At 42.2% G+C, this 27,237-nt stretch overlaps 1 protein-coding gene across 1 annotated transcript in view; it reads right to left on the bottom strand.

Moving 5' to 3' along the window:
• LOC145404425 (homeobox protein PKNOX1-like) overlaps positions 1–27,237 on the bottom strand; it is a 152,892-nt gene that overhangs the window by 104,908 nt on the left and 20,747 nt on the right. The window contains exon 2 of the mRNA XM_080275946.1: positions 13,245–13,416. Coding sequence (XP_080132072.1) covers positions 13,245–13,416 — 172 coding nt within the window. The remainder of the gene's footprint in view (positions 1–13,244; positions 13,417–27,237) is intronic.

The following is a 27,237-nucleotide window of genomic DNA, read 5'->3' as shown; positions in this document are numbered from 1 at the left end:
CTTGAGATATAGTTACTGAGAGAGAGAGAGAGAGAGAGAGAGAGAGAGAGAGAGAGAGAGAGAGAGAGAGGGTTAATTATACAGACTGATGTTTGGAATTGCAGTTACTTGAGATATAGTTACTGAGAGAAAGAGAGAGAGAGAGAGAGAGAGAGAGAGAGAGAGAGAGAGAGAGAGAGAGAGGGTTAATTATACAGACTGATGTTTCGAACTGCAGTTACTTGAGATATAGTTACTGAGAGAGAGAGAGAGAGAGAGAGAGAGAGAGAGAGAGAGAGAGAGAGAGAGAATATGACTGTCTGAGAACCCATCCCTGACACATTCCCACCCCACCAGACACCCTCATTGTCTCCTGATTGACGGCTCTATGCTCACACTCCCACCTCCCCCACCCTGCCTCACTCTTGCCTCATCCTGCCTTACTCTTGCCTCACCCTGCCTCACTCTGCTTTTCCTCTGCCTCAATGTGCCTCACCCTGCCTCCATGGTGCCTTACTCAGCCTTACTCTTGCTTACCCTGCCTTCACCTTGCCTTCCTCTGCCTTACCCTCAGTGTAATCCTGCCTCACCATTACACTTGATACAAACTTCATATCTCTGACTTACTACAGACCACCTCTCTCTCTCTCTCTCTCTCTCTCTCTCTCTCTCTCTCTCACTCACGTTCTTTCTCATTTTCCCCTCATTTTTTCCATTAATTTACATCCATTATCTTTGGCTTCTCAATTATCTTCTCTTTCCCCTCAGCTTATCCCATTCCTAATTTTCTTTGCTCTCACTTATTTCCCTATTTCCCCTCAATCCCTAAACTATTTCCCTATTTCCCTCGGTCCCTAAATTATTTCCCTATTTCCTGTCCCTCAATTATTTCCCTGTTCTCCTCAGTCCCTAAATTATTTCCTTATTTCCCCTCAATCCCTAAATCATTTCCCTATTTCCCCTCAGTCCCTAAATTATTTCCCTATTTCCTCAGTCCCTAAATTATTTCCCTATTTCCTGTCCCTAAATTATTTCCCTATTTCCCCTCAATCCCTAAATTATTTCCCTATTTCCCCTCACTTCCTATTTCTTTATTTGCATTGATTTCCCCATTATCCCTCAGTTCCTAAAATATTTCCCTATTTCCCTTCAGTTTATTTCTTTCCTCCTATTTATTTCCCTATTTCCCCTCAGCTCCTATTTCGTTCTCCCATTTATTTCCCATTTCCCCTCAGTTTCCATTTTTCTCACATTTGTTTCCCTATTTCCCCTCAGTTCCTATTTCTTGTCTCCCATTTATTCCCCATTTCCCCTCAGTTCCTATATCTCTTCTCCCATTTATTTCCATATTTCCCCTCAGTTTATATTTCTTTTCTCCCATTTATTTCCATATCTCCCCTCAGTTTATTTCTTGTCTCCCATTTATTCCCCATTTGCCCTCGGTTCCTATTTCTCTCCCATTTATTTCCCTATTTCCCCTCAATTCCTATTTTTCCTCCCATTTATTCCCCATTTCCCCTCAGTTCCTATTTCTTGTCTCTCATTTATTCCCTGTTTCCCCGCAGTTCCAATTTCTCTTCTCCCATTTATTCCCTATTTCCCCTCAGTTCCTATTTCTTTCCCATTTATTTTCCTATTTCCCCTCGGTTCCTATTTCTTTCCTCCCATTTATTCCCTATTTCCCCTCAGTTTATTCATTTATATCCTCCCATTTATTCCCTATTTCCCCTCAGTTTATTCATTTATATCCTCCCATTCATTTCCCTATTTCCCCTCAGTTCCTATTTCTTTTCTCCCATTTATCTCCCTATTTCCCCTCAGTTCCCATTTCTTGTCTCCCATAATTTTCCCATTTCCTCTGTTTATTTCTTTCTGCATATTTATTTCCCTATTTCCCCTCGGTTCCTATTTCTTTTCTCCCATTTATTTCCCTATTTCCCCTCAGTTCCTATTTCTTTTCTCCCATTTATCCCTCAGTTCCTATTTCTTTTCTCCCATTTATCCCTCAGTTCCTATTTCTTGTCTCTCATTTATTCCCCATTTCCCCTCACTTTCACCTGCTCGCCTCCTCTTCCCTCACCTTTATCAATGTTTTCCCCTCACCACACACTAGCTTATATTTTTGGGCAGCGATTAAAATGTTTCCCTGTTCTCCCCCCCCCCTCAGTTTTCCCCTCCCCCAATGCCTAAATATTCAATCACCCCTCTGAACAACCCCCTTCCCTCACCGACACTCCCCCTCCTCCCCTCACAAACCCCCCCTCCCCCACCACCAGCGATGCCTTGATAAATAAAAACAAGTGTTGGTGGGACAATGTCTGATAGAGGGGAGGGGAGGGGAGGGGAGGGGAGAAGAGGGGAGGGGAGGGGAGAGGGGAGGGAGGGAACTGTGTACAAGGTTGATGCTTGTGTGAATATTTCGTTGCTTCACTCCCTCCCCTCCGCCCCCCTCATCCCCCTTCCCTTTCTCCCCTCCCCTCCCTCTCCCCTCACCCCCGACCACCCACAAATAATATTTTTCCTTTTCATTTCTTGCTGCGGTTTCCCCTCTTCTGGGCCCCTCTTTCCCCTCGTCCCCTTCCCTCTTCTCCAGGTGCATCATTCCCTATTCATCTCTTTCTCTCTCTCTCTCTCTCTCTCTCTCTCTCTCTCTCTCTCTCTCTCTCTCACTGCACTATATATCTTTAACTTCTTTACTGCATTTTCTTTACCTCTTGTTTTTCATTTCTTCCTTTTCTTCTCTCTTTATTTTTATTTGTCTTTAATTTAGTCCAGTTCCTTTGTAAATAACCTCTTCTTTACTCACCCTTTTTTTCTTCCACATTTCATCTTTTTTATCATTACTTCCTCTCTCTCTCTCTCTCTCTCTCTCTCTCTCGAGAGAGAGAGAGAGAGAGAGAGAGAGAGAGAGAGAGAGAGAAACCATTAAAGCCGATTTATAACATGTCAATATCCATTATTTTGAAAAGTAAGAAAGGAAAAGAAAAAGAAACGAATGAGTAATGGAAAAGTTAATAGCAACAACAACAATAATAATAATAATAATAATAATAGTAATAATAATAAAATAAAGATGATAATGCCCAGAAGATAAAACAGCATCAGCAGCAACGAGATAGAGATAGAGAGAGAGAGAGAGAGAGAGAGAGAGAGAGAGAGAGGTGGGTAGCAGTAATTAGAGTGTGTTGAAGGGGAAGGGTGTGAAGAGAGGTGAATGGTGTGGGTGAAAGGAACTGGTGGAGAGAGAAGGAGAGCATGAAGGAGGAGGAGGAGGAGGAGGAGGAGAGAAAACAGAGAGAAGGACGATGTAAGAAAGAGGGGATTTGTTTAAGAAGAGGAAGAAGAAGAGGGGGAAGAGGGAATGGGGAAGAAGGGAACAGTAGAGGAAGAAAGGAATATGTAAGGAAAAGTGGGAAAAGGGGAGGTGAGGAGAGAAATAGGAAAGAGCAGAAGGAATGGGGAGGATAGGGAGAAGACGAACAGAACTGCAGGGGAGAGGAGGAGGAGGAGGAGGAGGAGGAGGAGGAGACATTATGACAAGGAAATATAAATGAAATGAAGGAGGTTTGAAAGCACAAAGTGAGGGAAGAGAGAAGAGGAGAGGGAAGCGGAAGAGGGAGGAGAAGGAGGAGGAGAAACAGGGAAGAGGAGAATGACGACGGAAGAGGAAGGAGGAGGAGGAGGAGAAGGGGAAGGAAGTGTTAAGAAATTGAGAGGGGAGGGAAGAGGAAACTGCAGGAAGAAGCAATAACAGAATACAAAAAAAAAAGCAGGAAGATGAATGTATGTAATTGCCTCTCTCTCTCTCTCTCTCTCTCTCTCTCTCTCTCTCTCTCTCTCTCTCTCTCTCTTTCACTCTCTCACTCACTCACTCGCTCACTTTCTCCTACACAGGCTCTAATCAGGTACACTCCACTCACTCATTCACTCACCACAAACTCACTCAACTCCTTAAAACTCCCTTGCTTTCTTAATTCCCTCCCTACTCTCTCTCTCTCTCTCTCTCTCTCTCCAATCCCTTCCTCCTGCCTTACCCTGTCTCTCTGCCTACCCTTACCTCCCTCCTTAATTCCCTCTACAATCCTACCCTCCTGTGTTCCTCATCTCTTCCCTACCTACCTGCCTACCTTCTTCCTTCCCTGCCTTACCCCCTTGCCTGCCTACTCCCTGCCTTCCCTCTCGATCCTTCTACCTTCTCTCCCTCCCTCCCTACCTACCTCCTCCCTCCCTTCTACCTTCCTCTATAATCCCTCTCTGCTTTACCCCTGCTTGTCCTCCTTGCTTACCCTCCCTGCCTCCTCTGTTTTACTTCATGTCTCCCTGCCAACCCTTCCTCCCTCCTCTGCTTTACCTCTCTGCCTATCTTGCCTACCCTCCCCGTCTCCCTGCCTACCCTCCATATCTCCCCAATCTACTCTTTCTGCTTACCCTCTCTGCCTCCCCAGCCTTCCCTCCCTGCCTACCCTCTTTGCCTACTCATCCTACCTACCCTCTTTGCCTTCTCACCCTGCCTACCCTCTCTGCCTACACTCCCTGCCTACCCTCTCTGCCTACCCTCCCTGCATACCCACCCTGCTTACCCTTCGCCTTCCCTCTGCCTATCCTCCCTGCCTACCCTGCCTACCCTCCCTGCCGCATAATGAGGTACACTTGACTCTCACGGCTTATTTGCTCGCCATTAATATTTCTGGCGGAGGTCGACTACAGGCATAGAGGGGCAGGCAGGCGTGGAGGAGGAGGAGGAGGAGGAGGAGGAGGAGGAGGAGGAGGAGGAGGAGGAGGAGGAGGAGGAGGAGGACGACGACGACGACGACGACGACAAAGAAAAAAGATGATGAAGAAGAAAGGAAGTAAAATAAGAAGAAACGAAAGGATTAAGCAAAGTAGAAGAAAAGGAGAGAAGAAAAATTAGTAAGAAAAGAAGAAAAGAGGAAGAGAAGAAAAGTAAAGAAGAAGCACAAGACGAAGATGAAGAAGAAATGAAGAAAAGCAGACGAAGAAAATAAAAGATGAAGAAAAGAAAAGGAGAAGAGAGAATGAAAACTGAAAGAAAAAGTAAAAGATGAAAAGAGAAAGAAAAAATGAAGAAAAGAAGAAGAAAAGAGGAAAAGAAAACAAGCAAGGAAGAAAAGTAGAAGAGGAAGAATAAGAAAATGAAATCAAAAGAATAAAAGAAAGCAGAAAATAAGAAAAAGAAGTAAGACATGATGGCTACCCGAGAGAATACAATAAATGGTAAGAAAGAAAAATGAAAGAGGAAAAGAGAGTTATAAGAATAAAAACGTAAGAAGGGAAAAGGTGGAGAAGAATTAGAGCAGAGAAGAGGGAGGAAAGGGTAAAAGAAAATGATGATGATGATGATGATGTTGATGATGATGATGATGAGGAGGAGGAGGAGGAGGAGGAGAAAAATGAGAAAATAAGGGATACAAGAAAACTTAAAAATGAAAAACAAAAATTAATCTATCAGTAGAACCAAGAGAAATGAGAAAAGAACGAAGAAAAACGAACAAGAAAAACAATAAGAAAGCAAAAAATTATTCGAAAAAAATCATGAAAAAATATATTGGTTTCCTGAGGTATATTTCTTAACCCTTTCAGCCCGAGAACGTAACTTTATATTTCAAAATGCAAGTACTGTTTTCATTTGTCTTCGCCTGAGGGAACTGGGCAAATTTCGGGACTTGAACACTAAGTTGTGGTTGCGTGAAATTCAGTGAGGTGGGAATGAGTCTCCTTGGTTACTAGTCAAATTCTGTCCCCCCATCTAAAAGGGGTAAAGGATCTCTGGTGTAAAAGCGTGATACTGTGTGTGTGTGTGTGTGTGTGTGTGTGTGTGTGTGTGTGTGTGTGTGTGTGTGTGTGTGTGTGTGTGTGTGAGAGAGAGAGAGAGAGAGAGAGAGAGAGAGAGAGAGGATAATCTACCACTGGAAAAATGACAAAAAAAAAATCTACCTCTTTACCTGTGTACTTCCTTTAACACCTCCAAATTAACCTACCTTACCTGTCCATTTTTCTCTATTCCCTGCCTTCTACCTTTCCCCCTAAAATCTTACCTGTATCTCTCCCTCTCTTCCCTCCAGTCTACCACCCTTCCTCTCTCTCTCTCTCTCTCTGATCAGCTGACTGCCGTGTGGCCAAATAAATGTGGCAACACTGTTTACGAGTCAGTGTTGCCAATTCCCATCTCCCACACCACCCCTCACATTCCCTCTCTCTCTCTCTCTCTCTCTCTCTCTCTCTCTCTCTCTCTCTCAGCAGTAAAACTATCATCGTGTAGCTCGGGTTGTGCTTTGCTTAAATCTACACATATATAAACTGAATTATATTTTGGCCTCTCTCTACGATTCAAGGTCTATCTACTCTTTATCTATCTGGTCTGAGGGCTTTAAAATTATGTTGTCAGATAGATAAATAAATTGTGTAGGAAGGAACATTTATTTGTCATAATCCTGGTCTGCTTCTACAATATGTATAAATAATGCTTTCTGCTAGGCTAATCTTTATCATTGTTATTATTATTATTATTATTATTATTATTATTATTATTATTACTATTATTATTATTATTATTACTCTCCACAATCCACTTTACCCACTTTTGCCTGGAAACGTCTTTATTATTATTATTATTATTATTATTACTCTCTCCACAATCCACTTTACCCATTTTTGCCTGGAAGCGTCTTTATTATTATTATTATTATTATTATTATTATTATTACAACTACTACTACTACTACTACTTCTACTGCTACTGTGTATAACACCAAATAAGTTTAATCAGCTTGAACGAGACGAACAAATATTGTAAGGGTTAATAATATCTCACCGTGAAATAATAAATCGCTGAGAGATATGCCTTAAGATTGGCTTATTTCCTTTATCATTTACTTTATTATTTTATTTATTTATTTATTTATTCATTTATTTATTTATTTATTTATGATTTTTGATAATGACCTTCAGTGTCTGGAAAAAAATAATCACTCCAACAATCCACTGACGTCTTTTATAATTATTTACTCTAACTAGAATTGGATGATAGATAGACAGATTGACAGATAGATAAATAGATGACAGATAGATAGACAGAAATCCGGATCAAGGGACTTAACACGTTCCTTTCTCCCCCCCTTTTTTTTCCTTATTTATTACATTGGAAGGGAATGTATGAAACACTTCAACTCTCTCTCTCTCTCTCTCTCTCTCTCTCTCTCTCTCTCACACACACACACACACACGACCCTCCTCTGCGTCACCACACACACTCAAACAACCCCTTAACAATCAAACACTCATCAATTGCACTGCCACTCAGCACGACATAAAACAATCGCGTGGAAATTATCACAGTCCTCATTTCCCGTCCCTAATAGCTCCAGATCCTATCGTGCATTTCCTTTTGTTATCATTTCTATCATTTCCCAGCCAGGTATCAATTTAAGTCTACGTTGATCTGTGTGTGTGTGTGTGTGTGTGTGTGTGTGTGTGTGTGTGTGTGTGTGTGTGTGTGTGTGTGTGTGTGAGAGAGAGAGAGAGAGAGAGAGAGAGAGAGAGAGAGAAAGAGAGAGGGGATGGAAGAGGAATGAAGATATCTGACATGTATGAAAGGAGAATGATGAAGGTAGAAAGGTATGGAGAAAGCCAAAAGGGCAGAGAAAAAGGAGGAAAATGAATGGTAATGAAGAAAATGAGAGGAAAAAGTAATGACGCAAATGAAAAATAATGAAAATGAAAAACGCGATAAAGTAAATGAAACAGTGATGAAGAATGAATAAGGAAGAAAATTTTTAAGTAAAGAAAATTAAAGAAAATGAAGAAAATGAAAAAAAAAAAGAGACGAAGAAAATGAAAGAAAAAGTTATTAAGAAAATGAAAGAAAGTGATGAAGAAAATTAAATAAAAACGATGAAGAAAATGAAAAGATGAAGAAAGTGAAAAGTGATGAGGAAAATGAGAAAAAAATGCGAAGGCAAGGATGTAGGAAATTAATGAAGGAAAAGTGATGAAGGAAGACATGGAGAGAGGAAGAGGAGGAGGAAAATGAGGGAAGAAAATGAGCAAAAGAGGGAGGTGAAGATGAAGGAGGATGTATAATGAAGGAAGGCACAGAAGCAGCCAAGTGGAGGGAGGACGAGAGAGGAAAATTAATAAAATAGGGAAGAAAATGAAAAATAAAAAGTGAAGATGTTGAAGAATGAAGGAAGGTGGCTAAAGGCAGGAAAGGAAGAAGGATGTGCAATAAAGGGAAAGAAAAAAATATGAAGGAAAAGAAAGGAGGAAATGAATACAACATCACATTCATCTACCTAGTGAAGAGGAGGAGGAATACAAAGGAATAAAAAGGAATACAAAGGAGTACAAAGGAAAGCAAACAGCAACACACCTTATGGTCTTTTCGAGGCTGCTTGTTATTGAGTAGACTATGACTACGAGATCTACACGCCGAAGGATAAGGATAGTAATGCGAGGAGGTCAGGGAGGAGGAGGAGGAGGAGGAGGAGGAGAAATAATAAGGTACGAAGAAGAAGAAGAAGATGATCATGATGATGATGACGATGGTGGTGGTGATGATGATGGTGGTGATGATGATGGAGCAGAAGGATAAGAAGTGCCAACAGAAAGAGGAAGAAGAGGAAGAGGTGAATAAAGGAAGAGTAAGAGGGCATGAAGAAGATGGATGGGTGACTAAGGAAAGGCAAGGGGTATTTAAGAGCACAGAAGGGGAAGCCTGTGGGGGCTGGACTGAAAGGGGGCTGACTGAATGCAAGAATGGAGAAAGAGAATTGACGAGGTTGGATGGGGAGCGATGGCCGAAATTAGGAGATAAATACGGAACGAGACATCACGAGATAAATACGGGAAGACACAACGAGATAAATACGAGATAAATACGGAACGAGACATTACGAGATAAATACGGGCAGACAACGAGATAAATACGGGAAGACGAGATAAATACGGAACGAGACATCACGAGATAAATACGGGAAGACACACAACGAGATAAATACGGAACGAGACATCACGAGATAAATACGGGAAGAGACACAACGAGATAAATAGGGGAAGACAAAAGGGAATAAATACGGGAAGAGACACAACGATAAATACGGGAAGAGACAGAACGAGATAATACGGAGACACACCGAGATAAATACGGGAAGAGATACTGCGAGATGAATACGGAAAGAGACACAACGAGATAAATACGGGATGAGACTCAACAAGTTCAATACGGCACGAGACATTACGGGATAAATACGGGAAGAGACACAAGATAAATACGGAAAGAGACGAAACGTAAGAAAAATGAACGAGAAATGAAAAAAAAAAATGAGACGGAAATGAAGAGATGAGAAAGACAGGAAACGAGACAGAAATGAACGAATGAACAGAAATGAAGATGAAATGATGAGAGACGGAGATGAAGAGCTAAAAAAGGAAAGAAACGAAACCAAAGAAAAATGAATGACCGAAAGAAATGAAAAAGAAATTATTATACATGGAAATGAAAGGATAAAATTAATAAGGAAGGAGACGAAACCAGACAAACATGAACGAAAGAACAGAAATGAAAATGAAAATGATCTGAGACGGAAAGTACAAGATAAATATGGAATGAGGCGAAAACCTGAGAGTTAAAAAAAAAAAAATGAAATGAAGGCGACTTTTTGACAGAAGAAATTGACAAAATGGAAGGAAGAAGTGAAGGAAAAATCAGTAGAGAAGTAAAGGAGAAAATACCTAACAAAAATAATGAAAGATGTGGTAATGAAATAATGAGAAAAACAGACAAAAGGTGATGAAAATGGAAGAAAAAAAAGGTGGGCGAGAAATTAGGAGAAATGTAAAGGAAGAGATGAAGCTTTTGGAAAAATGATGGAAGTGTGAAAATGGGAGAGAGAGAGGAGCACATGAAGAAAAGGAGGGAGGAGGAAATAAAAGATAGGAGGAGGAGGAGGAGGAAGAGAAAGAAGAAGAAGATGAAGGAGGATTGGGATGAGGATGAGGAGGAGGTTGAGTAGTAAGAGGAGGGAGGGAGGAAGAGCGGAGGAGGAGGAGGAGGAGGAGGCACAAATTATTGCTCCCTCACAAAATGTTTACTCCAGTCCTGAGAGAAACGACCAAGTTCCAGCCGTGGTGGGGGTCTCGCAAAATCTCGTGTTATCTCGCGGGTTCTCGTAAAGTCTCGCAAAGCCTCGTGTTATCTCGCAGGCTCTCGCAAAGCCTCGTGTTATCTCGCAGGATCTCGCAAAATCTCGTGTTAGCTCGCAGGTTCTCGCAACGTCTCGAAAAGTCTCGCAGGAACGCGCATAATCTCGCACTGGCTTCCGGGTTCTCGAAGTCTCGTAAAATCTCGCAAAATCTCGAAATGGTTCACAGGTTCTCTCAAATTCTCGTACTATTCCGTGCAAGATGACGCAAAAATCTCGCATTAGCCTGGCACGTAGTCTATGAGGTCTCGAAAAGTCTCGCCATCTCGCTCAACTCGTATGGTGTCTCGCACTCTCGCTCAACTCGTATGGCGTCTCGCAGTCTCGCTGTCTCTCGTAAGTCTCGCAATGGTTCAGTATTTGGTCTCGCTGGATCGAAAAAATCTCGTATCTCGCAAGGTCTCGTATTAGTCGCTTGTAATATGGTCTCTCTCTCTCTCTCTCTCTCTCTCTCTCTCGTATTTGTTTACCTAGTAGTGTATGGGGTCTCGCAATTTCTCGTTATCTCTCGCAAAGTCTCGTGAAAGAGTAAATTTTCTCTGTTTTCGAATTCTACACATTATTTTTTATTTTTTTTTCTTGTACGTAAATATTTCATTGAGAGAGAGAGAGAGAGAGAATACATAGGTAAAGTAAGAGATCGATGGGTTGGTAGGGAAATGGTAGGTAGGTACGTGGGTAGGTCTTGGTAGGTAGGTAGGTAAGTAAGTAAGTAGGTAGGTAGGGAGGGAGGGATATAGGGAGGTGAAAGGGAGATAAGGGCAAAGGAAGGATGGGAGGGAGGGAGAAAAGGGAAAATAGGGAGACGGATATACGAAGGGAGGAAGGGGAGAAAAGGAGAGGGAGAGGAAAGATTTCGACAGGTTAGAACGGGGGGAGAGAGAGAGAGAGAGAGAGAGAGAGAGAGAGAGAGAGGGGGGGGGCGGCAGTACTTGGGTCAGCGAGGGTGTTGCTTATAATATTCACGAAACACCTGACCTAACAGCGGTCCTTTCTCTCTCTCTCTCTCCCTCTCTCTCTCTCTCTCTCTCTCTCTCTCTCTCATTTTTCCCCTTTCCTTCTCCCATTTCCAATTTCTCTTCCTTCACTTGTCCCTCTCCCCATTTCCTCTCCCTTTCTTCCCCCCCCTCCCTCTCTCTATTTCCTTTCCCTTTTTCCCCCCTTCCTCCTTTCTTTCCCTCTTTTCTCTTCTCGTCATCTTTCCATTTCTCTCCCTTCCGTTCCCTTCCCCTCCCTTTTACTTCTTCGTTTCTCCCCCCTTCCTCTCCCCTCTATTTAACCTCCCCTCTCCCTTATTCTCCACTTCTCTCCTCCCTCTCTCCTTTTCTCTCTCCCTCTCCCAGCCTCCCTCACCCTCTCCATCGTCTCCCCATCGCCTTTCTCTTTTTCCCTCCATTTCCCCTCACGTCTCCCCTCACCCATTCTCTCCCCTCATTCTCCTCCTTCCACCCTCTCTCCCTCCCTTTCTCCCTCACTCATCCATGCTCCCTTACTCTCTCCCAAAATATCCATTACTCCCTCTCTTCTATCTCTCCATTCTTCACTCAGTCTCACCCCCCTCTCTCTCTCTCTCTCTCTCTCTCTCTCTCTCTCTCTCTCTCTCTCTCTCTCTCTCTCTCTCTCTCTCACACACACACACACACACACACACACACACACACACACACACACACACACACACAAAACCATTTCTTTTTCCTACCTTGTTTGTCCACTTAGTTATCTTCATCTCTTCCATTTCCTGTTTTTGCCAGTTTCTCTTTCCAGTATTTCTCTCTCTCTCTCTCTCTCTCTCTCTCTCTCTCCCTCTCTCTCTCTTTCTCTCTTTCCACTTTTATTTCCTTTCTTCCTTTTCTCTTCCTGCTTTCCTCCCTGTCTACTCTCCCTTCCTCCCTCCCTCCCTCCCTCCTCTCCCTTTCCCCGTTCTCCCCTTCTCTGTCCCTTCCTCTATTTTTTTTTCTAACTTATTTCACTTTCTCTCTCTCTCTCTCTCTCTCTCTCTCTCTCTCTCTCTCACCTTTACTTCTGTCATTTCCACCACCAATCATTCTCACTCCCCCTCAACACCCCCCCTTTCTCTCACTCTCTCTCTCTGCCAATTCTCCCTTCGCCTACTTGTTAACCCTGCCTGTCATCATTCTCCCTTTTCCTTCACCCTTGCCGCCCGTTGATGTCATTCTTCCTTCACTCTTACTACCTCAAGACGGTTTTCCTCAGCCTAAGAGTGACGTTTGGCTCTATAAACCCCTCCCCCCTTTGCTACAAGAAACGTGTATTGAAAAATGTTGAATAAATCGCCTGGTGGCATGAATTAAGGGAAAACGCGTCATCGGAGTGAAGGTGTTACAGCATCCACCTTCTTCATTCCTTCCGCCTACTACGGCTCTACGTCCCTTCTACAGCACTTCTTCGTGACTAGCAGCATATCATAGTGTTAATGTCTCGCTACAGATCAATATTCAAGATGGAGACATGGCAATTTTAGGCCAAGTTAAAGTAGACAGAGTATAGCTATGAAATGAGCTAATAAATGAATAAATAGAATGATAATAGATAGACAGATAGACAGACAGACAGACAAACAGAAAAGAGACATACATACATACATAGCCAGACACACAGACAGACAGACAAGAGACATACATACATACATAGCCAGACACAGACAGACAGACAAGAGACATACATACATACATAGCCAGACACACAGACAGACAGACAAGACATACATACATACATAGCCAGATACACAGACAAAGACATACATACATACATAGCCAGACACAGACAGACAAGAGACATACATACATACACAGCCAGACAAAAGACATACATACATACACATAGCCAGACACACAAAGACAGAAAGACGGACACAGACATACAAATAAAAAACAAATAAAAAATAAAATATGATAGATAAATAAGATAGAATAAAATAAGGTAAATAAAATAAACAAGATAAAATAAAAATAATATAAAATAAATAAATAAAACAAGATAGATAAATACATAAATAAATAAGATAAATCACTGCCTACTCACCAGTCCGTCAACTTCCGGGTCGTTCATGAGGAAGGGCTTGCGGTCCCGCTCCTGGTGCTGGACGAAGGCTTGGATGTCCAGGTTGAAGGAGTCGGAGCTGACGGAATCCGCACTCTGGGTGGCCAACTCACACTTCTCAAACAACAGCGCCAGCAGGGGGAACAGCGGGTGTCTGGGGAGAGAGGGGGGAGGTTAGTTGTGGGCTACGGAGGGAGACGGGGGAAGGTTCGTTGGGGTTAGGGACGAGAGAGAGAGAGAGAGAGAGAGAGAGAGAGAGAGAGAGAGAGGAGGTTAGTTGGGGTTGGGGAAATTAACTGGGGTTGGGAAGGTTAGCTGAGGTGGGGGAGAGAGAGGGAGGGAGGTTAATTGGGGGTTGGGGAGATTAGTTGGGGTGGGGAAGGTCAGTTGGGGTGGGAAGGTTAGTTGGGGTAGGGAAGGTTAGTTGAAGTTGGGGAGGTTAGTTGGGTGGGGAGGTTAGTTGGGGTAGGGAAGGTTAGATAAAGGTGGGGAGGTTAGTTGGGGTGTGGGAGGGTAACTGAGGTAAGGGAGGGTAGCTGGGGGTGAGGGAGGGTAGCTGGAGATGGGGGAGAAGGAAGGGAACTTATAGTAAACATGGGAATAAAGAAGGAACAACAAAGGGAAGAGGAAGTAAAGAAAGAGAAAGTTAAGAGGGAGGCAGAGAGAAGACAAGAAGCACAAGTAAAGCCTCATAAGAAAAGAAAGAAAATATTACTCTCAAAGGACGATTTTCTTTAGGCTAATACGGGACGATTTTCTTGGATGAAGGATGGATCTCGCCCTTCTCTGCCAGAAAAATCCTCACACAGCTGAATGAAATCGTCTGGTGGTTGGGAAAATAATATACTTAGGTGACGTTATGGATGGGACTCAGGCTGGTGGTGGTGGTGGTGTGATGATGAAGATGGCTGATGATGATGATGATAACCGTGGCACATCCCAGAGTCGGTGGTGATGATAATGATGATAATGTTTGACTGTCTGAATGATTGACTAATGATGATGATAATGTTGATGATGATGATGAAAAAAATGAATAAGGCATGGTTGGGTGTAGTAAGAGAGGAGAGATGATGAGGGCGGTATGAGAGGGGAGGAAAGGCAACAGAGGAAGGTGTGTATGGGAGCGCACAGGTGTAAAAAGGTGTATATGAGAGAAGTAAAGGTGAGGCAGGATGCTGTATGGAGGGAGAAGTGGAGAGTTCGATTCGGCGAGATTAGGATATATCAGAGTTAGATTGTTAGATTAGGCCAGGAGACGTTAGATATAATGTGTGAATAGAAGGATAGAGGTGGGAAGGTGTATGGGGGAAGAGGGGTGGTGAAAGAGGTGTATGTTAGTGAGTGGACAGGTAAAAGAGTGTATGGGGAGAAGAGAACATGTTTAAAGTGAGGGGGGGAGGGTACAGGGGTGAAGCGAGGGGTGCATATGAGAGAGAGAGAGAGAGAGAGAGAGAGAGAGAGAGAGAGAGAGAGAGGAGAGAAATTCGTCCTTCTGCAGCTTATTTCCCGTAGCTTAAATGACAGAATAAGACAATACTATGGCTCTACATCCTTTCCATAGCACTTCTTCGTGACTAGCACCATATTCTAATGACAGTTCAGGAATCAAGATGGAGAGATGGCAATTTTAGGCCAGGTTAAATAAAAGATACAAACAGACGATTTTAATAACCTTTTTCGAATGATTTATGGCAGTATGGGGTTAATGAAGCTCCCTAACACCTCTTGGTTAGCGATTTATTTTTGGATATATCTGATTGGTACCCTTTTATGCGACACTGATGCAAGGTATGGCGATATTAAAATGACTGATGTAACACAGGAGAGGATAGTCAGGTGTAATCAATAAAGTAAATCGCTTAGGAAAAGGTGTTCGGGCGCTTCGGAATAAAAAGAGCTAATGATATCGTAAAGCGAGAGTCAATAGTCACCTTACACTGCCTCCCTAAACTGCTAAAGCCAAATTGTAGTAACCAAGGAGATTTCGGAACCCTTTTCAGTTCAATTCAGATGAAGTCACTCTGGATGAATCTGACTAGTAACCAAAGAGATTCCCATAACCCTCTTCAGCTCAGTAGATGGCCCTGGATAAATCTAACTAGTAACCAAGGAGATTTCCATTACCCTTTTCATCTCAGTTGTTGGCCAGGTGTAGTTCGACTGGATGAATCTGACTAGTAACCAAGGAGATTCCCGGAACCTGTTCAGCTCAGCTCATGACCCAAACGTGTGGGTGTGTGGGGGGAGGGGTGTGGGGGGAGGGGTGCGGGAGTATGGGGGGAGGGGTGTGGGAGTATGAGAGGGAGGAGTGTGTGTGTATGGGGGGAGGGGTGTGGGTGTATGGGAGGGAGGAGTGTGGGTGTATGGGGGGGAGGGGTGTGGGTGTATGGGAGGGAGGAGTGTGGGTGTATGGGGGGAGGGGTGTGGGTGTATGAGAGGGAGGGGTGTGGGTGTATGAGAGGGAGGGGTGTGTGTGTATGGGGGGAGGAGTGTGGGTGTATGGGGGGAGGGGTGTGGGTGTATGAGAGGGAGGGGTGTGGGTGTATGGGAGGGAGGAGTGTGGGTGTATGGGGGGAGGAGTGTGGGTGTATGGGGGGAGGGGTGTGGGTGTATGAGAGGGAGGGGTGTGGGTGTATGGGGGGGAGGGGTGTGGGTGTATGGGGGGGAGGGGTGTGGGTGTGTGGGGGGAGGGGTGTGGGTGTAGGGTGTAGGAATAAGTTAGAAAATGAGGAAAATAATAAAAAATAAAGGACATAAAAAAAAAGAGAAAATGAATGTGATTTGTAAATGTAGAGAATAACTAGGAATAAAAAGAAATAAAAATAATAAATAGAATAACAGAGTCAGTAAAGGCATTAAAGAAAAAGAAAAACTAGGATATAAAAGCAAGAAATGAAATAAAGGAATGAACAGAAGACGAGAGAATGAAAGTGAAAAAAAATCGAAATATAATACGATATAAAATAGAAGGAAAAAGAGATAAATAAGGTAAAAATAAGATAAAACAGAAAATAAAAGATAAAAAGAAAGAAAGAAAATATAGATAAAATAGAAGATAAAATACAAGATAAAATAGATGATAAAAATAGAAGATAAAATAGACGATAAAAATAGAAGATAAAATAGATGAAAAAATAGAAGATAAAATAGACGAAAAAATAGAAGATAAAATAGACGAAAAAATAGAAGATAAAATAGATGAAAAAAATAGAAGATAAAATAGACGAAAAAATAGAAAATAAAATACATGAAAAAAATAGAAGATAAAACAGAAGACAAAATAGAAGATACAATAGATGATAAAATAGAAGATTAAAACAGAACATAAAAACAGAAGATAAATTACAAGATAAAAATTAAAATCAAAATTGATGAAAAAAATACAAGATAAAATAGATGATAAAAAAAGAAGAAAAAAATACAAGATAAAATAGATGATAAAATAGATGATAAAAAAAGAAGAAAAAAATACAAGATAAAATAGATGATAAAATAGATGATAAAAATACAAGATAAAATAATGATAAAAATACAAGATACAATAGATGATAAAATAGAAGATACTATAGATGATAAAATCGATAAAAATAAAAGAAAAAAAAAACAGAAAAAAATAGGAGATAATAGACGGTAAAACAGATAAAAAATAAATGAAAAAATAGAAGATACAAAAATAGACGCCAAAAAATATATAAAAAAAACAGAAGCTAAGAAACAGAAGGTAAAAAATATAAAAAATAAAAGATAAAAAATAGATGATAAAAAGATAAGATAAAACAGATAATAATAAACGATAAAAAAGATAAACAATTAACGAGAAATATATAAAAAACAAAAAAAAAACAAAAGAAAAAAATGGAAGATAAAAAGTGAGGAGAAAATAGGATCAAAACAGATAAAAAAGATAATAATAGATATGTAAAATGGAAAATAAAAAACAGAAACACTAGAATAATGAGGTTAATAATAGAATAATAAAGGTGAGCCACGAGAGAAAATGAAGAGGTACTTGGAGAATAATGAAGAAATAAAGGAGACTAAGAGTAATGGAATAATAGTGAATTTCATATAAAAAACGAGAAATCTATTATCTATCTATTGCCAGACGCCTCAATCCCGTTTGGGGTGGCCACAAACAAATCGCCTCCAAGTCGCCCTGTCCCCCGCCATTTTCACTGCCCTGCTCCCAACTCACACCTCCCTCTCTCATATACCTCTCCACCCCATCCCTCCATCTCATCCTCGGCCTCCCCCTCCCTCTTCCCCCCTCCACCTCACTCACATACACTCTCTTCGTCAGTCTTTCACCCTCCATCCTCTCCACATGGCCAAACGAGAAATAATAATCATAATAAAAATAATAATAATAATAATAATTGTAATAGTAATAATTGTAACAGTAACAACTGAAAAGGAACAAAAAAAATAAATGAAAAAATATAGAAAGCCGGAATAATTGATAAATATTACAGAAAAGAAAAATAAGGAAAAAATAATGTATGAGAACTGAAATAAAAGGAAATAAGGGAGAATGAAGGAATAAGGGAAGACCCGAAATAATACGAGAAATTATGAAATGGATTGAATAAAAGAGGAGAATGAAGGAAAAATGACAAAAAATGGAAAAATGAAAAATAAAAGGAAGGAAGGAAGGAAAAGAAGAAAGGAAAGAAGGAAGAAAGAAAAAAAAAGGGGAGGAAGGAAGGAAGGAAGGAAAGAAGGAAAGGAAGGAAACAAGGAAAGGAAGGAAGGAAGGAAGGAAGGAAGGAAACAAGGAAAGGAAGGAAGGAAGGAAGGAAACAAGGAAAGGAAGGAAGGAAAGGAAGGGGGAATAAGCCAGAAAATAATAAAAGCGAAGTGGAATAAGGGAGTGAATAAACGGAGAATCGAGGGCCCGTGAGCAGACTCAACTTTGCCATTTCCTGCTTCCTTCCTCTCCCTTTCCTCCCTCCCTCCCTCCTCTTCTCTATTCTCTCCTCTTCTCCCTCCCTCCCCCCTCACAATAATCTCTCTTCCTTCCCTCCTCTTCTTTATTCTCTCCTCTTCTCCCTCCCTCCCTCTCTTCCTTGGTCCTACCTCATAATAATCTTCCCTCCTTCAGCTCTCTCGCATTCTCCCTTCCTCTCTTCGTTAATCTCCCTTCCTATCTCTCTTTCCTCCCTCCTTCATCTTCCTTTTCTCTTCTTCTTCTGTATCACATCTCCGTTTCCTTCCTCCAATTCTGTATTCTCTCCTCTCTCCCTGCTTCTCTCTTCATTCTCTTCCTTCCTCTCCCTCCCTTTCCTCTCCCCTCCTCTCTATTCCCTCCTTTCTCCCTCCTCTTCTTTATCTTCCCTTCCCCTTTCCCTAATATTCTCTCCTTTCTCTTCCACTTTTTTTTTCCTTCTTTCCTTTTCTATCTTCATCCTTCTACTTTTCTTCTCTTTCTAATGTTTCTTCTCCCTCTTCTTTTTCCCTCTCCTTCACCCTCTTTCCTTCTCCCTCTTCTCTTCTCCATTTACCATTTTTTCCTCCTCCTCCTTCCCTCCACTCCCTCCCTGCTCCTCATTTCTCACCTCATACGTCATAGGTCAAAGATGCAATTTTTTTCTCCACACCTCACCTGTCCTCTCCTCTCCTCACCACTCCTCACCTTTCCTCTTCTCTTCCCTCCTCTCCAAACTTCACTTCTCTCCTCTCCCCACCTCTTCAAACCTCACCTCACCTCTCCTCTCCTCACCTTTCCTCTCCTCTCGTCTCCCCACCTCTTCAAACCTCACCCCTCCTCTCCTATCCTCACTCCTACTTTCCTATCCTCACTTCTCCTCACCTCATCCTTCCTCTCCAAACCTCACCTCAACACACCTCATCTCTTCTCTTGTCTCTCCTCTTTCCTCTCCTCTCCTATTGTCTTATCTCCTACCTTCGTCCTCTATTACCTTAACAGCAAAATCTACCTCCAGACGATTTTCTACAGCTTAGAAAACACGTCCCGTATCTCAGGGGTTTATGAAGGCTGTATTTAACCCCTCCAGTTCGAAAAAATCTCTCCTGTAACTTGAATAACCGTCTGAGAGAGGCTTCACACACACACACACACACACACACACACCTCCCTTATAACTTGAATAATCGTCTGAGAGAGGCCTGACACACACACACACACACACACACACACACACACACACACACACACACACACACACACAATCGTCATCATCACCATCATCATCATCATCATCATCATTTTTTTAAAAGATGAAATGCTGACGACTTTATCAAAAGGAAATCCACACCAAATAAAGGAGATAAAGGATAAAATAAACAATACAATAAATAAAGACAACGAAGAAAAATTATCAGAATCCACCTTAATTCCCCCCACCTTTATTCACTCCTTTATTCCCTAATTATTCAAGCCTTCCACTTTATTTATCTGCCTTTATTACTGTCCCTTATATACAGAGCTTAGTAAAGGGGCATACCTGAGAATATTTTAATTAACCTTCAGTATTTCTCTCTCTCTCTACCTACCTACCTACCTACACGAACGTTTACATAAATAAACATATGAGATGTACTTGTGAAAAAAAAAAAAAACAAGAATATAAACATCTGAGAGAGAGAGAGAGAGAGAGAGAGAGAGAGAGAGAGAGAGAGAGAGAGAGAGAATATAACCTTTACTGAAATGCCGGAGTTCAATTGCAAGCAAGAGTTAATCCCTCCTCACCTCCACACCCACCTTTATTATTCTCTCTCTCTCTCTCTCTCTCTCTCTCATTTTATCTCTACTTCCCTCACTCACTTCATATTCCCCTCCAAATATTCATTCTCTCAATCTTTCTGTATGTTCACGACTGCCTTTTCTTCCTCCCTCTTCCCCTTTTTCTCCTCTTCCCCTCCCATTCCTTCCCGCCTTCTTCTCCCTTCTCCTTCCTTCTCTCCTTCATCTTCCTTCCCATCTCCTAATTTTCTTCTCATCACTTCATTTTGCCATTCTTCCCTTCACTTCCTCCTCTCTCCCTTCCCCTTACCTTCCCTCCCTTCTCCCCCCATCTGTCAGTCTTACACTTGATAACAGATACCTCCGTTGTAATTCACCTTTCCTTTGTACCCTTTGTATTTCTGCAAGTTTTGTACCTATTCTCTCCCCTATCTTTATCTCTCCATTCTTCCTCTCTCCCCTCACTTTCTCTCTCTCTACCTCTTCCTTCCTCTCCCGTTCCATCACCCCACCTTTCCTCCCCTCCCATTTCCTTCCTTTCCCAGCCCGTCTTTCTCCCTAACTTTCTCTCCCTTCTTATCAATCTTCTTCCTCCATTCACCTAATTCACCTCATCACCTCTTCCTTCGACTCCCCAGCCCTCTCCTCCCAATCTCTCTCAACTCATCTCTGTTCACCCCCTCTCCCCTATCCTCCCCCCAACCCTCATTTCCACTCCCTTCTCCTCAACTTTTTCCCTTCACTTCCCATTCCCTCTCCCCTCCCCAACTTCCCTCCTTTCACCTCCTTTCTCTCCCCCATTCCTCCTTTCTCCTCTCTCCCATCTCTCCCTTCCACTCTTCTCTCCTCTCATCTCCCCTCCCCCACTCCCATCCCTCCTTCCTAGATCACTGTGCCTCTCTCCTCCCTCCTTTCATCTTTTCTACCCTCCCCCTCCCCCCCCTCCCTCTCTGGCTTACCTAGATTGCCTCCCTCCCTCCTTTTCACTCTCCATCACCTCCCTCCTCTGCCTTCCCTCCCTCCCCTCTCCCTCTCTCTCTCAGCCTCTCCTTCCTTCCAATTCACTTTTCATCACACTTATCCGTCTATAAAGATGATGATGATGATGACGAAAATGATGATGATAATGATGATGATGATGACGATGATGATGACGACGATAATGATGATGATGATGATGACGACGATAATGATGATGATGATGATGATCCTTCTTTTCTCACTTCCCCATCCTCTCTCTCTCTCTCCTCCCGCTCATCTCTTTCCCCCTTTTATCTCGTTATGGAGGCGAGGGAGAGATGATGAAGGAGAGGAGGGGAGAGAGAGAGAGAATAAGTGAGAGAGAGAGAGAGAGAGAGAGAGAGAGAGAGAGAGAGAGAGAATAAGTGAGAGAATGAGAGAGAGAGGCGGAAGAGCAGAGTGGCTGACGAACAAGGAGGTGATGGAGGAACAGGAGCCCAGTAAATGGAAAATAAAGGAGAAAGTAAATAAAGAGGAAGAGAATAAAGAAGAGGAGGAGAAAAATAAGTGAAGAAAATGGGATATGAAGAAAATAAAGAAAATAAAAGGTAGGAACAAATAAGGGAGGAAGAAATAAAGGGTAGGAAAAAGAATAGAGAAAGAAATAGAGGTGGAAAATAAGGGAGAATAAACAGGAAGAAAATAAAGGAGGAAGAAATAAAGGACAGGAAGAAAACAGAGGTGGAAAGTATGGGAGAAAAAAGGAGGGGGGAAGAAAATAATGGAGTAAGGAAGTAAAGGAAGAAAATCGAGGAAGAAAATAGGGAAGAAAACTGAGTAAGAAAATAAAGGAGGAAGAAAATAAAAGCAATTAAAGCAAAGGTGAAAAGGGAGAGAGAAAACAAACAAGAAAAAATTGATGAGGAAGAACAATAAAGGAGGAAGAAAATAAAGAGGGAAGAAAACAGAGGAAGAAAATAAAGGAGAGAGGAAGAGCAAAGGAAAGCAGACACCAACCCCTCATCTTTATTAGTGTATCCTTGTTATATCCAGACGATTTTATTCAGCTCAGTAAAGCCCTCTCGTACTGAAGGGGTTAATGAAGGCTGAATCTAACCCCCCCAGTTCGAAAAATCTCTCCCAAACTAAAAAAAAATAAAAATAATACCTAAAAAATGAGGCCCATAAACAATGTACAGTTGGCAACATATAAACGTGGTACAGCGGACGTTTAGCATTCGGTACTCTTGGCAACCCTGACATGTTGACGTGTTTGCTGTTGGTGGCACTGACATGAACGGAGGTGTTAAAATATCAATTAAAATGACCAGGTAAACGTGATGCATGAACGTCCGAAATTGTAGCTAGACCTTCGCTTCACACAGACTGTCCCAGGTACAGTCGACCTAAGAACTGGCGGTAGAGTATCCAGAAGTTTTCGGTCATCGATAATGAACATACTTTTCCTTAAATCGTTACAAGGAGAAACCTATTATGTAAAATTGTTCCAGAAAACAATAAGTAAATACAAAGGTACCGGTATATTTCAAAATTGAAGGAATCAGTTCGTTAGTTATGATAACAGGAAATCCTAAACGGAACTAACTGAAATTTCAGAACTATCGCTCAGGGACAGTCAGGAATAATTTGCGGAGTTCATATCTAATAAGTTAACACAATAATTTTTTAGTAGCGTAAGACTTAAAAGAAATGCGCTTTAATAACCAATTAAAATCAGTCATTATTATTTATAAAATAGTTCCCGTCACGATACTAAGGAATAATTTAAGGTCATTTATTTCCGTTTTTGTTGTCTTCATGGACGACGACAGAAAGCGGGAATGCGGCGTAAGTTAGTAGGCTATTTTAAATGGTTCGATCACCGTGCACAGAAGGAAACAAACTTTAACTCAAAGACATGCAGTTATTACACTGCATTTGGCCAGTTTTTCATTAAGAAAGTTCTCTTGAAGTTTTAATATAAGCCAGAGGACTATCAATGAATGAAAATTATGGAAAACCAATTTTTTGCCAAGAGTAGGAGCTCCTTGGATAATGACAAACTTGTCATACCCTAGTGTCCTCAGTGTCTGAACAATTGGCAAGAGAAATAAAATGCAAATGTTCATAAACAAGCCACTGAGTTTAACACTTTCTGATAAGCATTTTCGGTTAAGCAGGACACAGAGGTTTATTTTAAAAGAAGAATACTAGGGACAGAGCCAAAAGTATGTTTTTTTGCATTGAAAGAGTATAAGCTCATACTTTCGCCCTCGTCGCTGCCTGGTGTATGTGAAAAGGGTAAAACCTATCATACCTTCTTACAGCTTAAAATAATTTGGCATCAGTTAGGAATAAAGTCGCTATAAGCGAGGGGAAGACAAGGGAAAAAAAAACAAAAAAAACAAACAATGGTCTTGCAGCTACCGCAGGTAGGGTATCATTACTAAGATAAGCTTCATTGTTGCGGTATCCTTATTATTGCTGTATCATCACCACAGCAATTGAAAATAAGGTGGTGTATTGCAGTCACAAGAGTGTTCCTTAACTGGTCTCCAAAACTAGAGCATTCTGTATTTGAAATCCTGGGAAGCAAATACAACGGGAAAAGGGATTACCCTGCGCTCCGCGCGCGGAATAATACTGTACATTACAGATTCGTTCAAACTGGGAGACGTATATCTGAGTGTTAACTTCTAATATATCACTACCTCATGTTATTAATTAAACGTAATTCTTAGCGAGATAATATATGTATTTTATTTTATATGACGTCATGGAGGCACAGAAGTTTTACCACATATTCACCAAGTTTTCATTGAAAATATATCAGTGCAGTGACCGAAGCAATCTGAAACTCTGCCATCACTTCTTGGGGTGACTGTACAAGTGTGGCCAGGTGTACAAAAAACGCCATCGTAAAGAACTGGTTAAGAGGGAAGAAACGAAGTGAAAAAAAAGAAGAAAAATTGAATAATTTATGTGTGGAAATGAGAGAGAGAGAGAGAGAGAGAGGGGGGGGGATAATGAATACAACAGAGGAAGTGTGGAAACGGAAAACAGAAGGGGAAGTGACGAGGACAGGAAGAGAGAGGAATGGAAAGAACAGAAAGAATAAAGGATAATATTACACGCAAGAAGAGGGTGAGGGGAATAAGACAGAGAATAAAGAATGAGAGAGAGGCATGGGAGAGAGGCGAGATGGGTGGAAAGAAGAGAGGATGAAAAAGTTAGTGGGAAGGGAAGACAAAGTATGAAGAGAAGAGAGAAGAGAAAGTGAGACGAAAGGAGAGGAGACGGGATGGGAAGGGCTGGGAAAGGCAGGAAAAGAAAGGGATGGAAGAGAAGAGGAGAGAAGAGGAGAAGAGAAGAGCCGAGAACAGAAGAGAAAAGAGAAGAGGAAGCGAAAGAGGAGAGAAGAGAAAGGGAAGAGGAGAGAAAAGAAGAGAAGAGGAGAGAAAAGAAGAGAAGAGGAGAGAAAAGAAGAGAAGAGGAGAGAAAGGAAGAGAAGAGGAGAGAAAAGAAGAGGAGTGAAAAGAAGAGGACAGTAGGAAAAGAGAAGAGACGAAGATGACAAGGTAGGGATGAGAAAATGAGAGATGGGATGAGAAAAGACTGGAAGAGAAATGGAGGGAAATGAAGAGAAAGACAGAGAGGGAGAGAAATGAGGGAGGAAAGAGAAAATGCACAGATAAGTGTAGCGGAGATGAGACGAATAAAGTAGTAAAGAGCAATTAAGACTACAGGAAAGGGAAAGAAGAAGTGAGAAGGCAGGAGGAGAAATGGGAGAGGGGAGGAGACGGAGGGGGGAGGAGGAGAGTAGGAGAGAGAGGGGGGAGGAGGTAAGGGGAGGGGAGATTAGAGGCGTTATTAAAATTTGGCCATAAATTGGTGAGGCTCCCATTCAGCTCCCTCCCTCCTGATCCCCGGCAGGTAAACACGACTCTCGCCCCTACGTCACCAGTCAATAGGGGCCAAATTGACGACGCCACCCACTTCAGCTTAATCCCACATGATGACGCTTAAGGTGAGGCGGGGGGAGGGAGGGAGGAAAAAGAGAGGAACTGAAGTGAGATGGAAGGATGGGGAGGAGGAAAGAGGAGAGGGAGGGAAGGAGAAGGTAGGAAAGGGAAGGAGAGGGGAGCAAAGGGAAGGAGAGGGGAGGAACGGGAATGCGCTGGAGGAATGGGTAGGTGAGGGGAGGAAAGGGAAGAAAAGAGGAGGAAAGGCAAGGAGAGGGGAGGAAAGGGATGGAGAGGGAAGGAACGGGAATGAGAAGGAGGAAAGGGTAGGACAGGGAGGAAAGGGAAGGTGATGAGAGGAAAGGGAATGTGAAGGAGGAAAGGGTAGGAGAGGGGAGGAAAGGGAAGGTGATGAGAGGAAAGGGAAGGAGAGAGGAAAGGGAAGGAGAGAGGAGGAAAGGGAAGGAGAGAAGAGGAAAGGGAAAGAGAGGGGAGGAAAGGGAAAGAGAGGGGAGGAAAGGGAAGGACAGGGAGGAAAGAGGGGGATAGATAATGGAGAGAATCTAATCAGAGAAGGCAGGTAAGTAAGGTGGTACTGTATAGGAAAAACGAAGCAAAAGAGGTAAAGGAAAATAATGAAAATAGGAGGAGAGAGAGAGAGAGAGAGGTAAAGCCAGGCAACAGAGATCCCTATATTGCCACTCAATTTATGCCGAAAGAAATAACTTTTAAAATAACACATGCATAATATTTTAAAGAGAGAGAGAGAGAGAGAGAGAGAGAGAGAGAGAGAGAGAGAGATTTAACCAGGAAATTATGAGGCCTGTTTCCTTTCCATCATGTATTATTTTTTTTTTTTCATTTTTTCTCAAGTTTATTTTAAGGTTGAAAATGTGACCGAAAATTTATATGGAAGCCTGTTTTCTTACCATTATTTTTTTGAGTTATTATTCGTTTTTTTTTTGTTTTTTTTTACCTTAGGGGGTTAAGAATGTGACCAAAAAAATCATATGGAGGCTGTTTCCTAGCCATCTTTTTTTTTTTTTTTTTGGGGGGGGGAGGTTGAAAGTGTAACCAAAAATTGTGTGGAGATTAATTTTTCCATCTACTGTATACATTTTTTTTCGATTTGCTTTCTTCATTTTTTTTTTCAAGATCAATTTCCTCGTCTACACTATCCTCTCTTCCAACCCCTACAACTACCTATCTACCACTCCTATCTACCTGTCACCACTACTATCTACCTACTACCAAAACTACCATCACATACCTACTACCACTATCACCTTACCACCACTGCCACCTTATCACCAAAATCACCATCCTACCATGACTACTACCACCTGTCTACCATCACCATCCACCTGCCAACAGCTGCCTACCATCACCATCCACCTGCCAACACCTGTCTACCATCACCATCCACCTGCCAACAGCTGCCTACCATCACCATCCACCTGCCAACACCTGTCTACCATCACCATCCACCTGCCAACAGCTGCCTACCATCACCATCCATCTGCCACCACCTGTCTACCACCACCATCCACCACACACCTACCACACTGCAACCTGATCACCACTACCAACACTATAACCTCATCACCACCACCACCTCCTGTCCACCACCACCACAATAACCACAACCACAACCACCTGCCTACCTTCTACCTAACAACCGGAGATCAATTAGATTTTAGAAACAGAAGGAACTCACGACCCACACTCTTAACTAGAACACACAGACATTTTATATAACATTATTCTCTTCATTCAAACAGTAAAATCACTAAGAATATTACCTTCCTCGACTCAGCACCCGTCTATCCACTCCCTCTCCTTCCCATTCCCTTTATCTAGCCATTCTTCCTCTACTTCTCTATCTACCCCTTCTTTCTCCACCTCTTCCTATTCCCTCTATCCACCCCTTCTTCCTCTTCTCACCCCTTCCTCCCCCTCACTCTTCTCACCCATTCCCCTCACCCCCGCACTCTTCACACCCCCTCACTCTTCTCGCCCCCTCACTCTTCTCACCCACTCCTTTCATCCCCTCACTCTTCACACCCCCTCACTCTTCTCGCCCCCTCACTCTTCTCACCCACTCCTTTCATCCCCTCACTCTTCACACCCCCTCACTCTTCTCACCCATTCCTCTCATCCCCTCACTTTGACCTGTATTCTCGGCGGTTAAGGAAGCTCCCTAACACCTCTTCCTTACCGATTTATTTTTGGATACGGCTAGCTAATATAATTTTATACGGTACTGATGCAGAGTACGGTGATATCGGAATGACTAAAGTAACACAGAAGAGGACGGAAAGGAGTAATAATCAAAATGAATCGCTAC

The sequence above is a fragment of the Coenobita brevimanus genome, chromosome 7, assembly GCF_032717465.1.
Source record: "Coenobita brevimanus isolate Jiangsu-jjx chromosome 7, ASM3271746v2, whole genome shotgun sequence".
In the NCBI taxonomy this organism is placed as follows: domain Eukaryota; kingdom Metazoa; phylum Arthropoda; class Malacostraca; order Decapoda; family Coenobitidae; genus Coenobita; species Coenobita brevimanus.
This window is presented reverse-complemented; position numbering and strand designations above follow the sequence as displayed.